Raw genomic sequence first — 20,930 nt, forward strand, 5'->3', positions numbered from 1 at the left:
GGATCAAATCTTACCATGTATTTCAAGAATGCCATGTCACAGTTGTGCCAGATTTAGTCAATCAGCACTCAACATCTATCTCCTCTCCTTCGTTGTGCCTACCAGTGCTTCAGAGGATGGAAAGTTGTGAAGTACATTTTCCAAACTCCTTTCCAACTATTTTCCTGATGAAATTTGTAAACACCAATTGAATTCAATAGTGTGAGACTTGGAAGTAAAAATGAAGCAGGAGCTAGTTTCCTGCTTGTGTTTCTGCAGATAGCCAAGGTCATAAACTGTGGATTTCCAGATGCAATTGTTGTGGCTAGACTGAGTATGCCAGTGTCCCAGCCTCTTGCGGGTAGAGAGAGAATTGTGGCATGGAGGCAACTGCTTCTGGATCCTGAAATCACTACTACTGCGGTATGATATTGGACCCAAAAGTGCTTGTCAAGAACCCCCAATTCTCATTAATCCAGTCTCCAATTAATTATCTTCCATATATGGACTTTGGGTGCACAAACACATTTGAATCATAATTTGAGATTCATAATACACTATTCTTGACATTCTTGCTTTATTTTGTTGTGTTTGATGTTTATTATACAAACACCACTGCCCTATACAAAAACTAGAACTTCATCTATCACATGCCTGTGTGCTCCTCCCAGTCCCATCCCCTGCCTATCATCCAAATGTAAACATTATGTTGGGCTTTGTGTTTAGCAAATCCTTGATTTGTTTTCACTTTTACCATACATATATGTGCCAAAAAATATAAGCATACTATGCAGAAGTTCTCCCAGCTTAAAGTTATCCCTACAGAACAACTCTTCAGTTTAATACCCACATTTCATAGACCTTAGATCTCTCTTAATACGGCATTTGCTGGATGATGTTTATATAGGAAAAATGTAGATTTATGTACTTTCCAATGTGGTTGTACCAATATAAACTCAAATCAGCAATGTATAAGAGATCTCATTTATCTGCATCTCCCCCAACTCTTGGTATTATCTGTTTCCTAATTTTTGCCATTAAAATGGGCATGAAATAGGGCTGGCCCAGTGATGTAGTGGTTAAGTTTGCACGCTCCACTTCTGCAGCCCAGGTTTCGCAGGTTTGGATCCCAGGTGCAGACCTAGCACTGCTCATCAAGCCATGCTGTGGCAGCATCCCACATAAAATAGAGGAAGATTGGAACAGATGTTAGCTCAGCGACAATCTTCCTCAATCAAAAAGAGGAAGATTGGCAACAGGTATTAGCTCAGGGCCGGTCTTCCTCACAAAAAAACAAAAGAATGAGTACAGAATAGTAATTATGGTGTTCTTGACTTGCAGTTCTTAAATTATGAGTGAAATTGAGCATCTCTCTAAAAATATGTTTATTGGATTATGTATTACCTCTTCTATGAAATACTCTTCAAATATTTTGCCCATTTTTTGTCTCTCTAATTGATTTGTGACAGTTGCTTATATGTTCTTGGTATTAATACTGTGTTAGTCATAGTCTTTGAAATATCTTCTCCCAGTTCATTTTTTTCTAATTTTCTTTATAGTATTTTTATGGACATAATTTTAGTATAAAACAACTTTTAATTATTTTCCTTCTCAGTATACATAGTTTGTATCTTTTTTAAAAAAAATCTTGCTATGGTAGCCCGCCTTCAAGATGGCCCTCAATGATTCTCACCTTCTGCTATTCATGCCTTTGGGTAGTCCCCTTCTTTATTATATCATGTTTGGTCTATGTGACCAGTGGAATGCGCCAGAAGTTATGGGGTTTGACTTCTGAGACTAGATCATAATAGACATTGATGCCTTACTTGCTCTCTTAGATTAGTCACTCTGGTGGAAGCCAGCCACCACATTGTGAGGAAATTCAAGTAACCCTATGGAGAGTTCCCTGTGGTGAGGAATTGAGGCCTCCAACCAATAGCCACTAACATGTTGCCAGCCATGTGAGTGAGACATCTAGAATGTTGATCCTTCAGCTCTTGCCAGGCCTTCAGATGATTGCAGTCCCAGTCACCATCTTGATCAAAAGGATTTGTCAATGGCATTTTGAGGAAGGAGGGTCATAATTTTCCAAAGTTACCTCCTTATGAATCGTCTAATAGACAAAATAGTGCAATATCTGGCAAAAGACATGTTTGTGAAAAGAAGTATGAAGAAAGGAAAGAAAAGAATGAATAACAAATTAAAGAAAAAAACAAAGGAAGGAAGAGCTCATTCTGTCATTGGAAAAGATGGAACTATCTGTGGAAAAGAGGAAGCTAGAAGAGAGATGAAGGGAGAAAGGCATCCAAATATTTCCATGAACTTCTATGATAAGGATTATACATAAATTATAAGAGGAAATTGTCATTTTATGGTAGGTCTCAACTTTAAAGGCATCGATGAATAGAGTCTCACTCATAGGTAGATCTTCTTCATCTCACATATTGAATGCCTACTAGAATCACAGAAAACATCATTCCAGCCCCATCCTCTCTGATTCCAGAAAACTATTGAAGCACATTCCTCTGCAGAAAAATTGGGCTCATTCTGATGCCATAATCTAAAGAGAAACACAGGGTAAAAACACTTCTGTAATAAATGCATAGTGGTTGATTAGAAAACATGTAGGGTTGGGGTTGAACAGAATGGGGTTCAGGATGAAAGACGATCCCAATGATTGCTCTCCTCTTCTCATACTGCCTTCCTTGAAAACCTCAAGTGAGGACCCACACATTCACAGTTGCTCCTCTAACATTCTCCAGGCAAAATTTTTATGAAACAGAGCAATCTTGGACCTTTCCCCTAGACTCTGATCTTTATTTCCTCCTCTATATAGAACCCTTACCCTAACCCAGGTTATTAAACTGTTCCTTTGTTAGTGGCATCTAATAAACAGTCCTTCATTTGTATACTCTTATCAACTTCCAAAGTTTCTCTATTGTCATGGAGCTACCTTAAATGAGTGTCAGGTGCTTGAGTCTGGACATAAGAAGTTATCATGCCTTCAAGGAATACAATCTATGGTAGGGGGTGGGGGTCGTGGGAGTAGGACATTATTTTTGGAATTAAGAGACTGGTTTTGCTACTGACTCATTTTACCCTTAAAGAAGAAATATAATCTCCCAGGTATTAGATTCTTTATCTATAAAAGTAGAAATCATAATAAGGTCCCCAAATAGCTCACAAGATTGTGTGAGAATCAAATAAGATAACGTGTAATTAAATTCTGAGTTTGTTTAAGCCATAAATAAACAGTATTGTTATATAATTATCCTACTAGAACTGAACATAGTTCTCACTTAAATATTTCAAATTTTATTAATTGGATAAAAATTCAACTGAAGTGTCTACATGTGTTTTAGAGGCAGTGAAATATAATGGTCAAGAGTACCGTCTTTGGAATTAGATAGACACGGAATTAAGACTCAGTTTCTCATCATACTAGTTTATTGACCTTGAACAAATTATTCAATTTTTTCATCAGTAAAATGAGTTCTGAAAAAGAAGTTTTCAAGAAGTTTAAGTGAGATAATGCATTCACTTAATAAGAGCTTAATAATTATTAGGATCTGTTATCATCATGACTATTAGTGTTATCATTAATAGTCACTGCTAACAAATTTCCCTAAGTTTTTTATTTAAACAAGGCCCTGTGTTTCATTAATCTGAGTCTGCGCTCACCTGACATTTTCCTTGTAAGGTGTCTTATCAATCCATTGCCAATTGCCATTGCCTTGTGGATCTGAGAGTCCCAGAAAATAAGAAAGAGATTCATTCAGCTGCTGGATGATGAAATTCTGCATGAAGAAAAAGAGGGTGTCATAAATTGAAATTTCTAGACTGAACAGAATAAAAGCTCTTTATAGCTCTAAAGAGAAAAGAAATGTAAGGTGTGATGAACAATCACATGATGGCTCATTGGATAAGAGAACAGGCCAAAAACACCAACGTCATCACAAGATGATGATGAATTCACATCTCAAATAGAATTTATTCTTTTCTTTACCAAGAGAAAGAATTCCTTACACGTAAAACGTACGTCACTCTTTGAGCTTCCATCATTTTTTAATTTTGTAAGTTTAGATGTGTTCCATCTTATTTCTGATTGTTTTTCAGTGAAATTGCACTTGGCTTATCAAAATTCAAATTTGTTTCTCTACTCTCCTAAGTAGTACTTCTCTAAGAAGTAGTAAATTACTTGTAAAAGTTAAACATAAAGGAGTGCTTACTAGATGTTAACTGTAGTGATTCATTTCTTAAAAAATTATTACTTTTGTTTTCCCATTTGGGCCTCTATATTACCTTTTTGATCTATCTAGATTGTTTTCCCGTAGGTAATTTCTTTGAGGTAAGTGAAATTATTTTTTAATTGATTTTGAATTGAACCTGCAGGCTTAAGAAAAATTTCCTGTGTATTGTCCTGAGATTCTCTGACATAAAGCAAATAGTCTGTGGAAGAGAGGCTGCTCTTAAGCCAAGGCTGTTTTATAAAACATAAGGAAGTTTCCCCGACATTAATTCCTGTTGTTAAAAGTACTCTGCTAGTCATGGAGTAGTATTGTTATCTGCCAAGGCATTTTATATATTTCAATGATTTTAAAAAGCAAACACCCATTTCACTTTTTGGTATTACCATTGCAGCTTAAGTGTATCTGTAGCTTGATATTGAGGATTTTAAAAAGGAGAGAGAGAAAGGAAGAATGCCTCATATTCCCAAATTGCCTAACTAATTTTAGTGAACAAGAATAGATACATTTTTCTTGAGGTATAATTGACATACAACATTATATTAGTTTCAAGTGTACAACACAATGATTCTCTATTTGTATATATTGTGAAATGGTCACTACAATTACTCTAGTTGACATCCGTCACCATACATAATTACAGAATTTTTTTTCTTGTGATGAGAACTTTTAAGATCTATTCTCTTAGCAACTTTCAAATATGCAATACAGAATTATTAACCATAGTCACAATGCAGTACATTACATCACCATGATTTATTTATTTTATAACTAGAAGTTTGTACATTTTGACTCCTTTCACCATTTCACCCACCCTCTATACTCTGCTAATTCTATTCTTTCTATGAGCTTGGAGTTTTGGGGATATTTTTTGATTCCACACATAAATGAGATTATATGATATTTGTCTTTCTCTTTCTGATTTATTTCACTTAGCATAATGCTCTCAAGTTTCCTCCATGTTGTCACAATTGGCAAGATTTTCTCCTTTTTTATGGCTGAATAATATACCATTGTATATATATGCTACATTTTCTTTATTCATTCATCTGTCAGTTGACACCTAGGCTGTTTCCATATTTTTGGCTCCCATAAATAATGCTGCAATGAACATGGTGGTGCATATATCTTTTTGCGTTAGTGTTTTGCGTTTTTTTGGATAAATGCCAGAAAAAGCTAAAAACACTAGAAGTGGGATTGCTGGATCACACAGTAGTTCTATTTTTAGTTTTTTGAGGAACCTCCATACTGTCTTCCATAGTGGCTGTGCCAGTTTACATTCCCACCAACAGTGCACAAGGGTTCTCTTCTTTCCACATCCTTATCAACACTTGTATTTGTTGTCTTTTTGATAATAGCCATTCCAACAGGTGTGAAGTGATACCTCATTGTGGTTTTGATTTGCATTTCCCTGATGACTGTTGATATTCAACATCTTTTCATGTACTTATTGTCCAGCTGTACGTATTCTTTGGAATGATTCAGATCCTATGCCCATTTTTTACTTGGACTGCTTGGTTTCTGCTTGGTTTTGGTTTTTGGGGGTATTTTTGCTATTGAGTTGTGTAAGTTCTTTGTATGTTTTCAATGTTAAGCCCTTATCAGATATATGATTTGCAAATGCTTTCTCCCATTTAATAGGTTGCCTTTTTATTTTGTTGATGGTTTTCTTTGCTGTGAAGAAGTTTTTAGTTTGGTGTAGTCCCACTTATTGATTTTTGCTTTTGTTGCCTTTGCTTTTGGTGTCAAATCCAAAAAATCATCACCAAGACCAATGTCAAGGAGCTTACCACCTATGTTTTCTTCTAGGAGTTTTACAGTTTCAGGTCTTACATTAAAGTCTTTAATCCAGTTTTTTTGACATTGCCTACACAGAGTATAAAAAAAGAAAACACTATAGAGAGAGAAAAAATAAAATAAAAACAAAAATGGAGAAAGTTTATGTTGTCTCTAGCACTGTATGGAAGAGAAAACATATCTTCTGCAGTGGGACAATTTTTTTCTTTAATCCATTTTGAGTTAACTTTTGTGCATGGTGAAAGATAGTGGTCTGGTTTCATATTGTTGCATGTGGCTTTCCAGTTTTTCCGACACTATTTACTGAAGAGACTGTCTTTTCCCCATTGTATATTCTTGTCTTCTTTGTCATAAATTAATTGACCATATATTTCTGAGTTTATTTCTGTGCTCTCTATTCTGTTCCATCCATCTGTGTCTGTTTTTATGACAATAATATACTGTTTTGATTACTACAGCTTTGTAATATATTTTGAAATTAGGGAGCATGATCCCTCTAGTTTTGTTCTTTCTCAAGATTGCTTTTGCTATTTGGGGTCTTTTGTGGTTCCATACAAATTTTAGGATTGTTTGTTCTATTTATGTGAATAATGTCATTGGAATTTTGATAGAAATTATATTGACTCTGTAGATTGTTTTGGGTAATATGAACATTTTAACAATATTAACCTTCTAATCCATGAGCACAGAATATCTTTCCATTTATGTGTGTCCTTTTCAATTTCTTTCATCAATGTCTCATAGTTTTCAGTGTACAGGTCTTTAACCTCCTTGGTTAAATATATCTTGACGTGTTTTATTCTTTTTGATGTAAATGCGGTTGTTTTCTTAATTTCTCTGATAGTTGATTATTAGTGTGTAGAAATTCCTCAGATTTCTGTATTTTGATTTTGTATTCTGCAACTTTACTGAAGCCGTTTATTAGTTCTAACAGTTTTTTGGTGGAGATATGGGGTTTTCTATATATAATATCGTGTCATCTGCAAATAGTGACAGTATTACTTCTTTCTTTATGATTCGGATTCCTTCTATTTCTATTTCTTTCCTAATTCCTCTGGCTAGGATTTCTAATACTATGTTGAATAAAAGTGGTAGAGTGGGCATCCTTGTATCGTTCCTGATCCTCTAGGAAAAGCTTTCATCTTTTCACCATTGAATATGATGCCAGCTGTGGGCTTGTCATATATTGCCTTTATTATGTTGGGGTACCATCCCTCTATACCCACTTTGTTGAGAGTTTTTATCATAAATTGATGTTGAAATTTTTCAAACGCTTTTTCTGCATCTATTGAATTGGTCCTATGATTTTTACTCTTCCTTTTGGTAATGTGATGTGTCACATTGATTTGTGGATGTTGAACTATCCTTGCGTCTCTGGAATAAATCTCACTTGATCATAGTGTATGAGCCCTTTAATGTATTGTTTAATTCAGTTTGCTAATATTTTATTCAGAATTTTTGCATCTATGTTTATCAGGGATATTGGCCTGTAATATTCTTTTCCTCTGGTGTTCTTGTCTGGTTTTCATATCAGGGTAATGCTGAACTCATAAAATGAGTTTGGACGTGTTTCCTCCTCTTCTATTTTTTGGAAGAGTTTGAGAAGGATTGGTACTAATTCTTCCCTGAATATTTGGTAGAATTCACCAGTGAAGCCATCTGGTCCTGGACTTTTGTTTGTTGGGAGGTTTTTGACTACTGATTAAGTCATCTTACCAGTGATTGGTCTGTTCAGATTTTCTATTCCTTTATGAGTCAGTCCTGGGGTTGTGTGTTTCTAGGAATTTATTCATTTATTCTAGGTTGTCCAATTTGTTGGTGTATTATTGTTTGTAGTAGTCTTTTATGATCCTGTGTATTTCTGTGGTATCAGTTGTAATGTCTCTTCTTTCATTTCTGATTTTATTTATTTCAGTCCACTTTTTTTTCTTGGTGAGTGTAGCTAAAGATTTGTCAATTTTGTTTATCTTTTAAAAAAAACCAGCCCTTGGTTTCATTGATCTTTTCTTTTGTCTTTTAGTCTCTATTTCATTTATTTCTGTTCTGATCTTTGTTATTTCCTTCTACTAACTTGGGGCTTTATTTGTTCTTCTTTTTATAGTTCCTTGAAATGTAAAGTTAGGTTGTTTATTTGAGATTTTCCTTGTTTCTTGAGGTAGGCATTTATCACTATGAACTTGTAACTTGAATTTATCACTTGTAACTGCTTTCGCTACATCCCATAAGTTTTGGTTTGTTGTATTTTCATTTTCATTTGTCTCAAGATATTTTTTTGTTTCTCTTTTGATTTTTTTCATTGACCCATGGGTTGTTCAGCAGCATGTTGTTTAATTTGCACATATTTGTGAATTCTCCAGTTTCTTATAATTATACCATTTACAATCAGCTGGAGATCTTCAATCTTCGAAAGATAATATTGGCAGAATCTACTGCCTGCCTTCCCCTCTTTCAGCTCCACTTGCTGTGCTCCATCAAGCACCATTTTCCCTCTTCAGCAGAGACAACCTGCATCTGAGCCACCTTGGCACACAGGCCAAATATGTACCTTTTTGATCTGTTGTTATTTTGATTAAAAAGTAGTTGCAGGCAATATTTGTGATGTATCCAACATTGAAATTTGCTATTGTAATTATAACATTCTCATTATTTTACAGACAAAACTTCTATGTACTGAAACACAGGGTTCCAGGCTTCTAAAAAACTCTGCACAGCAAAAGAAACAATCACAAAATGAAAAGGAAACCTACAGAATGGAAGAAAATATTTGCAAACCAGCTACCAGTTAAGGGGCTAATATCCAAAATATATAAAGAAATTACAAACTCAACATAAGGAAATAAAGTTTAAAAATCCAGTTAATAAATAAGCAAAGGACACAAATAGACATTTTTCCAAAGATTGCATACAAATAGTCAATAGGTGCTCAACATTACTAATCTTAAAGGAAATGTAAATCAAAACCACAATGAGATATCTCCTCACACCTTTCGGATGACTAATAGCAAAAGAAAAGAGATAATAAATGCAGTTGAGAATGTGGAGAAAGAGTCCCTGTGTGCACTGTTGATGGGAATGTAAATTGGTACAGCAACTATGAAAAACACTATGGAGGTTACTCAGAAAATTTAAAATCGTACTGGCATATGACCCAGCAATCTCACTTCTGGGTATATATTAGAAGGAAATTAAATCACTATACTGAAGGTAGATCTGCAACTCCATGTTTATTGGAGTATTATTTACAATAGCTAAGATATGGAAACAACCCAATGTCCATAGATGGATGAATGGATAAAGAAAATGTGGTGTATATATATACAATGTAACATTATTCAGCCATAAAACTGAAAGAAATGCTGCCATATGTGACAACATGGATGAACCTAGACGACATTATGCTAAGTGAAACAAGTCAGAGAGAGAAAAACAAATACTGTATGGTCTGACTTACACATGGGATCTAAAAAAGCCAAACTCATACAACCAGAGACGATAATGGTGGTCCAGGTGATGAGGGCGTAGGGGAAATGAGGAGATGTTAGTCAAAGGGTACTAACTTCCAGTTATAAGATGAGTAAGCTCTGGGGATCTAATGTACAGACAGCACAGTGAATATAGTTAACAATACAGTATTGTCTACATCAAAGTTGATAAGAAAGTAGAACTTAAATGTTCTCACCACCAAGAAAATGGTAATTTTGTAAGTTGATGGATGTGTTAACTGACATTTTGTGGTCATGATTTTGCAACATATATATGTATCAAATCATCACATAGTACACCTTAAACTTATATAATATTTTATGTCAACTGTATCTCTTTAAAGCTGGAAAAACTGTTAGAACTAACAAAAATTCAGTAAGGTTTAGGATACAAAATCAATATACAAAAATCAGTTGCATTTCTATACGCTAGTAATAAACAATCTAAAAAAGAATTAAGAAAGCAATCCCATTTACAATAGCGTTGAAAAAATAAAATACTTAGGAATAAACTTAACCAAGGAAGCAAGAAACTTGTAATCTGAAAACTACAAAACATTTTTGAAAGAAATCAAAGAAAACACAAATAAATGTGAAGATATCCATGGTCATTCATGGGGTCATTCATTGTTAAAATGTCCTTACTACCCGAAGCAGTCTACTCAGTGCCATTCCTATCAAAACTCTAATGGTGGGGTTTTTGGGGGGGTTTTTTCCCATTGAAATAGAAAAAAAAACCCTAAAATTCATATAGAAATTCAAGGGACACATAATAGCCAAAATAATCTTGAAAAAAAAAAGAACAAATTTGGAAGCCTCACACTTTGTGATTTTAAAACCCATTACAAAGCTATAGCTCTCAAAGCAGTATGATACTGGCATAACAACAGACATATACCCCAATGGAACAGAACAGAGTCCAGAAATGAACCTTTGCATATATGGCCAAATGATCTTCAACAAGGTTCCAAAACTACACAACAGGGTAAGGATAAGCTCTTCCACAAATGGTGTTGGAAAAACTGGATATCCACATGCAGAAGAATGAAGATAGACCATTACCTTACACCATATACAAAAATTAATTCAAAATAGAAGACCTAAATGTAAGACCTAAAGTTATAAAAATCCTAGAAGAAAACGTAAGGGAAAAGCTTTATGACATTGGATTTGGCAATAATTTCTTGCATATCATACCAAAAGCACAGGGAACAGAGAAAAAAAGAGACTAATGTAACTATATCAAACTTAAAAACTCTGTGCATCAAAGGAAATAATCAAGAGTAAAAAGGCAACCCATGGAATAGGAGAAAGTATTTGCAAATCGTATATCTGATAAAGGGTTAATATCTATAATATATAAAAATTCCTACAACTCAATAACAAAAAAACAAACATCCCAATTTTTAAAAATCGGTGAAGGATTTTAATATTTTGTAACAACGTACAGTGACAAATGTTAACTAGACTTACTGTGGTGATCATTTCACAATATATATAAATATTTAATCATTATGTTGTACACCTGAAACTAATATAATGTTATATGTCAATTATACCTCAATAAAAATATAATAATAAAAAAATGGGCAAAAGACTTAAATAGACACTTCTTTAAAAAAGGTATACAAATGATCAACAACTATATGAAAATATGCTTAATATTGTTAATCACTTGAGAAATGCAAATCAAAACCATGGTGAAACATCACCTCACACCCATTAGGATGGCCAATATCAAACTAAAGAAAAAGAAGACAAGTGTTGTCAAGGATGTGGAGAAATTGGAACCCTTGAGAACTCTTTGTGGGAGTGTAAAATAGTGCAGCCACTATGTAAAACAGGTGGTTGTTCCTCAAAAACTTAAAATTAGAATTACTATATGATCCAGCAATCCCACTTCCAAGTATATATCCAAAATAATGGAAAGCAGGACCTCAAAGAGATATTTGCACACTTATGTTCATTGCAGCATTATTCACGATAGCCAAGAGGTGAGAGCATCCCAAATGTCCATCAATGTATGAATGGATAAACATTATGTGGTATAAGTATATATAACGGAATATTATTCTGCCTCAAAAAGGGAGAAAACCCTGTCACATGCTACAACATGGATAAACTTTGAGGACACTATACTAAGTGAAATCAGGCAGTCACAAGAAGACAATACTGTATAATTCCTTACACAAGGTATCTAAAATAGTCAAACTCAAGAAACAGAAATTAGAAGGTTGGTTGCCAGGAGCTGGGGGGAGGGAGAAATGGGTAGTTGTTGTTCAATGGATATAGAGTTTCAGTTTTGCACGATGAAAACTTCGTAGAGATCTTTTTGCAACAGTGTGAATATAGTTAACACTACTGAACAGTACACTTAAAAACAGTTAAGATAATAAATTTTGTGTTACTTTTTCCACAATTAAAAAAAATTTTAATGAAAAGTAAAACAGAAGTACCTGCTCTGCTTCTGTGTTGATCACCACCAAATGAGCCCCCATCCCCACACAGTTCTGCTCACTCTTGGTCCAAAAATTTTGTTCAGTGGAAACGAAATAGCAGCTGGAACCAAATGGCTTCCAAGTACTTGGACAGCATCCCCAGACTTTTTCTAGGTTGCATGAAAGAGAAAAGTGCAAGATGAGATAAATAGGAGCAAAGAAGGATGTTATATACACATAAAATTCCAAGGATCTGTGGTTGTTTCTAGAGATAGGCTTCTTAATTCATATATTTACTATTCCCTGAATAATATAATGTTGGGCCATAGAATTGCTTTTAAATCAACATTCTTAACATTGAATCCTCAATATTTACTAAGGTTTACCTGAAGAATTGCTCTGGATTTTTTGGCAAAAAAATGGTTATCAATGTTTGTCTGTTGTCTGTTCTTCGTATCTCTTGTACATTAGAAGCACCAAGTTCAAAGAGAGTTGCAAATGACTAACACAGGTGTATCTGGAACACCAGTTGTGCTTAATAATCTTGGGTGAACCACAGGGCCTCAGGTTTTTAAAATGGAATTGATAATTATTCACAGCGTAGTCATGAGAATTGTGCTTCATTAGAATTCTGGCTCCACCATTTATTATGCATGCCTTTGGACAAATTACATAACCTTCTTGAGCCTCAGTTATTTCGTCTTTAATATAGAAATAATAACAGTGCCAACCTCAAAGGGAGTAAATCACGTAATATGTGTGAAGCACTTTAAAAGGTCCAGAAGGTGGAATAATTGCTCATGCATATTACCTATTACTAATTTTTACTCAGTATCAGTTACGTAGGAGTTTAAACAAATATCAGTTCTCTCTCCTTTCCCCTTAGAAGCACCAGTTTGCCACTCTCCTAAGATTAAAAACATCTCTAGTAACCGTATTTAAATCCACTGAAATATTTGATTACATATATATATATATAATTTTAATATATATATGTATACTCAATAAGTTGTTTAGACTTACTGGGTTTTGAATTTTTTAAAAGGCATTAAAATATATGTGGTCTTCTTGGGCTTAAGTTTTCATTCCACGTCGCTAAGATTCACTCATGTTGTTACATGTAGCTCTATTTTATTCTTTTTTTTGTTTGGTTTTTTTTTTTTTTTGAGGAAGATGAGCTAACATCCACCGCCAATCCTCCTCTTTTTGCTGAGGGAGATTTGCTCTGAGCTAACACCCATGCTCATTTTCCTCTACTTTATATGTGGGACGCCTGCCACAGCATGGCTTGATAAGAGGTGTGTACGTCCACACCCAGGATCCAAACAAGTGAACCCCAGGTAGCTGAAGCAGAGAGTGCAAACTTAACCGCTACGCCAGCAGACCAGCCATTTATTCATTTTTTTATATTGTTACATCATTACACATTAAATGACAAGAAACAACCTAAAACCTATTCTTCCTTTTATAATATTACAAAATGAATAAAATATACCATAGCTATATCATTTTAATATTGGCCACTTTTAGAAATCTATCTTAGTTTTGCATTCTGTGCATTATTAAAGATTGATTTTTATAATACTCCTCAAAGCATGTATTAGTGTATTATTTTCATTTAAAAAGCCTAATTTGGCTGACTGTTTTAATGGTGGGAATTGGCTTTGCCAATTAAGTTATATATGCAAACTTTTTTCATACATTGAATATGCTAAATCTTCAGCTCTAAAGTTGACAAAAATATTGAAAGCTGCAATGAACGGAAGTATTTTTCAAAAATATATAATGAAATTAACAATATTTTATCCTCCCAATTGTTCTGAGAATAGTGGGCTGATCAAGGTGCTTTGTAAGTATAAAAAGACAAGTATAAAGTCATTTGATTACTTCTAAAAGCCTTTTTTGATGTACTTTCCCAAAATTGAGAATGCAAATGACTATGGACTGAGAAATAACATATCTTTCACAAGTTATTCCATTTATTATTCTTTACTTTCAACAACATTGAAGAATAATCTAATCAAATTCTCAGTTAACAGACCATTACAAATAATTTTTGATAATAGAACACTGTTGATTTTCAGCAAATAGCTGAAAAATTTCAAAAAATTGGGTGATATTCTAACAAAGCTCTTTCTATTCCTATCTACTTATTTAGATAAGATTTATTAGATTCTGTCACTAAATGGAAAAATAGGAATAGAATTGATATTGAATTCTATCTCATTCTAGCAATAATATTACTCAATAATGGGTACATCTGATTGCATTTTTCTAACGTCTCATTCATCACATTAAGAGATGGGCTTCCAATACAGTTTTACTTTATTAGTAATAAGTTATCAAAATTTGTAATAAATTTGTGATGTTTTGAATATTATATCCTGACAATAATTGTAAGATGTCAATCTAGAAGAAATTTTATAACACTTAAAGCCTAATGTTCCACAGGACATAAAACCATTAGACAGACTTATTTACATTTTTCGGTAGATGGGGGAACGTGATGTATTAGTCCAAGGAGGAAAAAGAATGATGTAAAACATCTGACTGTTAAATAATACGTTATTCTCTTTTTTAAAAAAATAGATGATAGGTGTAATGGTATTTAGGCATTAATAGATACATTTTAAAAACAGTTGTAACAGTTTTGTTTTTTAAATGTTAATATTTACAATGTTCCAGAAATTAAAGCCTTTGCTTCTATAAAATGAGAAAAAATTTTTATGTCAAATTAATTGTATAAGAGGGTACAACAATTTTGAAAATCTGTTTGGGGGAGTTTGCAAGCAAAACAGTTTGAAGATCACAAGTCTGGACGGAGCATGGGCATATTGAAGAAACTGACTTTACCCATACATCTGAACGTCTCGACTCTGACTGGGACTGAGTGGGAAACAAATTGGAGAATTTACAATGTGGATTTCAATTATTTTTTAACTTTAATCAAAATGGAAATTTTGTGTTTGAACTTTTATTTTTTCTTTTCAATGTAATAATAATTCAAAAGACTATTGTTAAAATTTTGGTACTTTTATTTGCTGACATGGCGTTATATAAAATAATTTTATCATATAAACTTATCTGTAATTTGGATTGGTTGTACTGAACAGCCTGGTTGACCATAGTTTTAGGTTGGATATATTTAGGGAGTAAATTTGCAGTCTCTTTTGCTAGACAGATGTGGAGTTAATTTAATTAATATCTATTTCTGTCACATTCATTTCAGAGCATTCTGAAGGCAAAGGCTAAAGTGTCCATTGCTGCTTCCAGGAAGGTATTCTTTAAAACTCCAGTTGTTGTGGAAGTGCCTTCAAAATATGGGAAGAACATTTTCTTTTGTTTCCCTTGCCTGAGTAGACATCATATTCAAAAAGATGCTGCTAAGACCAGTGTCAAAGAGTGTACTGCCTATGTTTTTTTCTAGGAGTTCTATGGTTTCAGGTCTTACATTCAAATCCTTAATCCATTTTGAGTTAATTTTTGCATATGGTGCAGGATAATGGTCTACTTTCATCCTTTTGCATGTGGCTGTCCAGTTTTCCCAACACCATTTATTGAAGAGACTTTCCTTTCTCCATTGTATGTTCTTGACTCCTTTGTCAAAGATTAACTGTCCGTAGATGTGTGGTTTTATTTCTGGCCTTTCAATTCTGATCCATTGATCTGTGTGTCTGTTTTTGAGCCAGTACCATGCTGTTTGGATTACTATAGCTTTCTAGCATATTTTGAAGTCAGGGATTGTGATGCCTCCACCTTTGTTCTTTTTTCTCAGGATTACTTTGGCTCTTTGGGGTCTTCTGTTGTTCCATATAAATTTTTGGATTCTTTATTCTATTTCCATGAAGAACACCATTGGGATTCTGATTGGGATTGCATTGAATCTGTAGATTGCTTTGGGTAGTATGGACATTGTAACTATGCTTATTCTTCCGACCCATGAACATGAAATATCTTTGCATTTCTTTATGTCTTCTTCAATTTCTTTCAATAATGTCTTACAGTTTTCAGTGTACAGGTCTTTCACCTCTTTGGTTAAGTTTCTTCCTAGGTATTTTATTCTTTTTGTTGCAATTGTAATTGGGATTGTATTCTTGATTTCTCTTTCTGCTAGTTCATTGTTAGTGTATAGGAATGCAACTGATTTTTTTAAATTGATTGTGTACCCTGAAACTTTGTTGTAGTTGTTGATGGAACTACATTAGACTAAAAAGCTTCTGCAAAGCAAAGCAAACCATGAACAAAATGGAAAGACAACTCATCAACTAGGAGAAAATATTTGCAAGTCATTTTTCAGACAAGACGTTGATCTCCAAAATATGTAAAGAACTCATATAACTCAACAACAACAAAATAACAACCCGATCAAAAAATGGGCAGAGGACATGAACAGACATTTTTCCAAGGAGATGTACAGATGGCCAACAGACATATGAAACGATGCTCAGCATCACTAATTATTAGGGAAATGCAAATCAAAACTACAATGAGATACCACCTCACACTGGTCAGAATGGCTGTAATTACCAAGACAAAAAAACAACAAATGTTGGAGAAGATGTGGAGAAAATGGAAGACTCATACACTGCTGGTGGGAAAGCAAACTGGTGCAGCCACTATGGAAAACCGTATGGAGATTTCTCAAAAAATTAAAAATAGAAATACCATACAATCCAGCTATCCCACTACTGGGCATTTATCCAAAGAACTTGAAATCAATGATCCAAAGAGATTTATGCACCCCTATGTTCATTGCAGCATTATTCACAATAGCAAAGATGTGAAAGCAACCCAAGTGCCCTTCTACAGAAGAATGGATAAAGAAGATGTGGTGTATATATATATATGTGTGTGTATATATATATACACACATACAACGAAATACTACTCAGCCATAAAAAAGACAAAATTGTCCCATTTGCAACAACATGGATGGACATTGAGGGTATGATGTTAAGCGAAATAAGCCAGACAGAGAAAGACAAATACTACATGATTTCACTCATATGTGAAAGATAACAAATATATGGATAAAGAGAACAGATTAGTGGTTACCAGAGGGGAAGGGGGTTGGGGGGTGGGCGAAAGAGACAAAGGGGCACTTGTATATGGTGATGGATAAAAATTAGACTACTGAGGGTGAGCATAATGAAGTGTATTCAGGAATTGATAAACAATAATGTATACTTGAAATTATACACTGTTATAAATCATTATAACCCCAATAAAATTACTTTAAAAAAAAAAAAGATGGGAAGAAGACAGTCCTGATAGAATTACGTTTTCCTCCTCAGAAGTGCCTCCTCCACAATTGTTTGACCAAAGAACCCCAATGTGTCAAGAAAATCATAGGTCAGAGAGGGCAGAGAAAATCATTTTTCACCACCTTCATGGACCATGTTCTTGCCAAATACCAAAAAAGGGAAAATTCAAACATCTCATGGAAATACAAAGAAAAGTCTGTCCTCTCTTTATTTTTCATGTGTTTTCCACAAGAGCAGAAGAATGAATTATTTAGTTCTTGAAATAGCTAGCATGTGGCATTTATTTGGGTTTCTTTTCTTGAAAGGAGTAAGGCCATAAAGACCACTGCAAACATGCACTTTGCCTTTCTTTGAGTTTTTTCACTAGACATAGTATGAGTCAGACCATGATTCTAAATTCAACTCTTCCAACTCTCCACATACAGTTACTAGGTCAACATTTTAGAGTGGGAGCAATCTCATCCTGAGCCATGGTCCAAGATCCAAACTGACCAGTAATAAAGCTGATACTTGGAATGGAGTTGGGCATTATTAACTGGGAATCTTAGATACCAAAAAGGGAAATTTATCCGTTTGATAAGGGTGAATAGAGGATTATAATTTCTAGGGATGGGTTGAGCACACTACATGGTGTATGTTGGTAGGATTTATTGAGATCAAGTCTGGAGGAGGATTGTTTTGAGGGCAAATCTAGAGCATGATATGAACATTTAAGTTTAATGATATTCCAAAGATATCTAGGCAGAGACTGTACTGAAAAAAAAAAAGAAAGAAAGAAGAAACTGATCTTGAGCTAACTCTGACCTCTTGCTGAGAAAAGACAAAGTCAGATTAAACACTGAAACACCTTACCTGACACCCTTGTCCCTTCACTGAAACAGGTTAGACTTGAATAATGTGTTTGTAGTTCAGACAGCTTTTTGCCAGTTCTGTCACATTTAAAATAAGTCACTGTGAAGGAAGAAGAAGGGTTAGTATCATCCATTCTTTTACTATAGAGCCATATGCTTTATAAATCTGGGCTAAGATGGCTTAACTCCAACCACCACCACTCTCTTCTCTCTATGCAAGCCAAATAATGACCATGCTAAATGACTGCTTGCTTATATTCATTTATCTTGTTTGTTTACATGCCTGCAAATTTATGTTTAGCTCTTTCCCCATTGAATTTTAAGCTGTATAATTCTAGGACAGAGACCCTTTCTGTTTTCTACATCAATTAATCACAAATACCTCAAATAGCGAGTGTCACAAAATAATCAATAAATATTTGTTGATTCACTGGCTGGCTGCTTCTTCTTAATTTTAATAATTCTGAAGCAAGCTTGCAAGTTATTTTGATATTTTCTAAAATTTCTGACTACTGGTAGCTACAGATAAACATACAGGGTAAATAACAACCAAGAGAAGCCTTTAAACATTTAGAGACATTTCAGTGTCTCAAATGAACACTAACTTTTACGTTCAAGGGTGAACTTTGACCACAACCTGCTCTATCTCAGGTCTGACTTCATTCTTCACTCATTTCTTTCTTGTCCTTCTATTGCTGAAGCTCAATACTGGCAAACCTTTCTACCTTTCTCTTAGCCTATCTTGGGGTCCTGAATATCTGCTTCCCCTTGATTAATGAAATAACTATTCTTAAATCTTTTTCTCCCTGGCAGTTGCCTATGAAATGTAGAGCAGATCTAACTTTGGTGATAGTTATTTGCGTTTTAATAAAGACAATGAGATTTGTTTATATCTCAGAAGGAATTAAAACATGGCCTATTTGAATAGAAAGTCACTTTTACTCCCTCCCTGACTGTTTGATAACTATTTTTAATCACCTTACCAGTGAATACAGAACCAAATTGCAGATTAGAAAGCAAAAAGTTCTTTGAGAATTCTCACAAAGTAAGCTTGAAATATTGATTTAATGACAAACAGAACAGGGAAGAAATATTTTATTCTCTTACATCTCAAATATTTCATTTGAATACTTTTTCCTCTCATATTGGGAGAGACTCCCACATGAAAATCAAAGATCTTAATTTAAAGTATTATGACTATAAAAACGATTATAATTGCACTTTCCATAGAGGGCTTTTGTGACTAGAGAACATGTGATCATTAGTGAACCCAGTAGTGGAAGATGGTGTTTTAAAGAATGTCTACAACTAACACACATTCATATGTAAGGTCATGACTGGGAAAATACTAATAAAACCAGGTGAAATAAATCTGGATGCAGAGTCAGTTATCGAAAGATTGGGGAAGAGGAGAAAATGGAGGAGGAGCAGAAGAAATCCAGAAAGCATGGCATTCCAAGTAAGAGCTAACATATTAACGGTGTAAAGGAGAACATACATTAGGGAATCTTTATACAACATGAAAGTGAAAGGGATCAAGAGAAGTGGAACCTCAGTGAAGAACTTACCCACACAGCTCAAAATGAAACAAGCGGCAATGAGTGCTATGGAAATCAGAGCAACAGACCAGAGCCTCACTTGGAACCACCATACTGCTTTCTCTGTAAGATCAGCGAGACAAATGCAGTTACTAGGGGGAAAGGAAGCCAGAGTTCCTAAGAAGCTTAGAGCATTGAAGAAACCAGACAAAGAATCTCACAGTGATTAAAAACCCAAAACAAGAAGAGAGCTTAGAAATTCCCCCAGAATAAATGACCAGGTAGTAGCTCTGAAGTCCAAAACAATCTGGGAAAAATTCACTCTCAGCCAACTGTAATTTCTATTTCCTTATTCCTTCTTCTTACATACTACATTCATCCATTGATTCCCTGTCTTTCTCAGAATGTCACTTTTGTCTCCCACCTCTCATACCACTGTATTAATATTTGGTTTCTTATTCTTTCAAGTGATTCTGGGTCTAAGGAATTATTCCTTCCTTCAATTTCCCATGACCCTACTATTGAGGTCTAATCTCTATTCCTTCAATCTATCCGTTGTCTGCCTCTTCTCTGCAAATGTCCCATCATCTCAGATGATAGAGATAGGTAGAAGTGTATACTGACAACTGAGCAAAGGAATACTCACCTCTACCCTGAGATTGCCCTTCTTGCACCATTATGTGGGCCCCTATGTTCAGAAGGTCCAGGAGCCTCTTGTTCTCTCCCTTGAAGATGTTACCCAGAGATCTGGCTTCTTTCAAAGAGGCCAGAGATCAGAGACAAATGGCTGAACATTCTGATGGGGCCAAGAGACTTCCAACATAAAGTGTATCTCAAGGCAGAACTTGTGGTTTGGACTAAAGTTTCCCGGATTTAAAAATAGCATGAAAAATAAAAGAGGAAACTGAAAAACATTCCCAAAACTGTTCATGAGAACTTTGACAAGAATATTCAGATCATTGTTCTAGTTCTTGAGGTGAATTTTCTCTCTCTGATTTCTATTCATTCGAGCATGCAAAATAGAATATTTTATATGCCCTTAAAGAAATTTATTTGTAGACCTTAATTAAATTAAGTGCTACCTAACCACCTTTACATTGGGTTTTATATAAGCCTCCATCTATGTGTTGAACCATATCCTAGGGAGTGAGCAAAAGTCTGATTGAATACATATGGCTTAGATAAGAAGTTGATGTAGTAAATTACATACAGACTCATGGATATTGTTCAGAAATGTAACTGCAAAACGGAAGATTCTGGAATTTATCTGCAAAAGTGATTGAACATTCTTATTGCATCAAGACCAATATTGGGTAGAGGTTAGCAATATTTTT

At 34.4% G+C, this 20,930-nt stretch overlaps 1 protein-coding gene across 2 annotated transcripts; it reads right to left on the bottom strand.

Moving 5' to 3' along the window:
- Positions 1 to 539: 539 nt before the first annotated feature.
- On the bottom strand, positions 540 to 20,453 carry LOC103566389 (C-type lectin domain containing 6A). Of its 2 annotated transcripts, XM_008542794.2 has the most exons (6): positions 20,243 to 20,453; positions 19,627 to 19,719; positions 18,060 to 18,158; positions 11,962 to 12,113; positions 3,661 to 3,776; positions 540 to 2,539 (listed from the first exon to the last, which is right to left on the bottom strand). In XM_008542794.2, exons 1-6 carry the CDS (start codon positions 20,271 to 20,273, stop codon positions 2,395 to 2,397), a joined length of 636 nt encoding a protein of 211 aa, XP_008541016.1. In that variant the 5' UTR covers positions 20,274 to 20,453; the 3' UTR covers positions 540 to 2,394. The 2 variants fall into 2 exon arrangements, with proteins under 2 accessions (XP_008541016.1, XP_070475131.1); XM_070619030.1 differs by lacking the exon at positions 19,627 to 19,719 and having other exon boundaries at positions 20,243 to 20,407.
- Positions 20,454 to 20,930: the final 477 nt, after the last annotated feature.

The sequence above is a fragment of the Equus przewalskii genome, chromosome 5, assembly GCF_037783145.1.
Source record: "Equus przewalskii isolate Varuska chromosome 5, EquPr2, whole genome shotgun sequence".
NCBI classification, from domain to species: domain Eukaryota; kingdom Metazoa; phylum Chordata; class Mammalia; order Perissodactyla; family Equidae; genus Equus; species Equus przewalskii.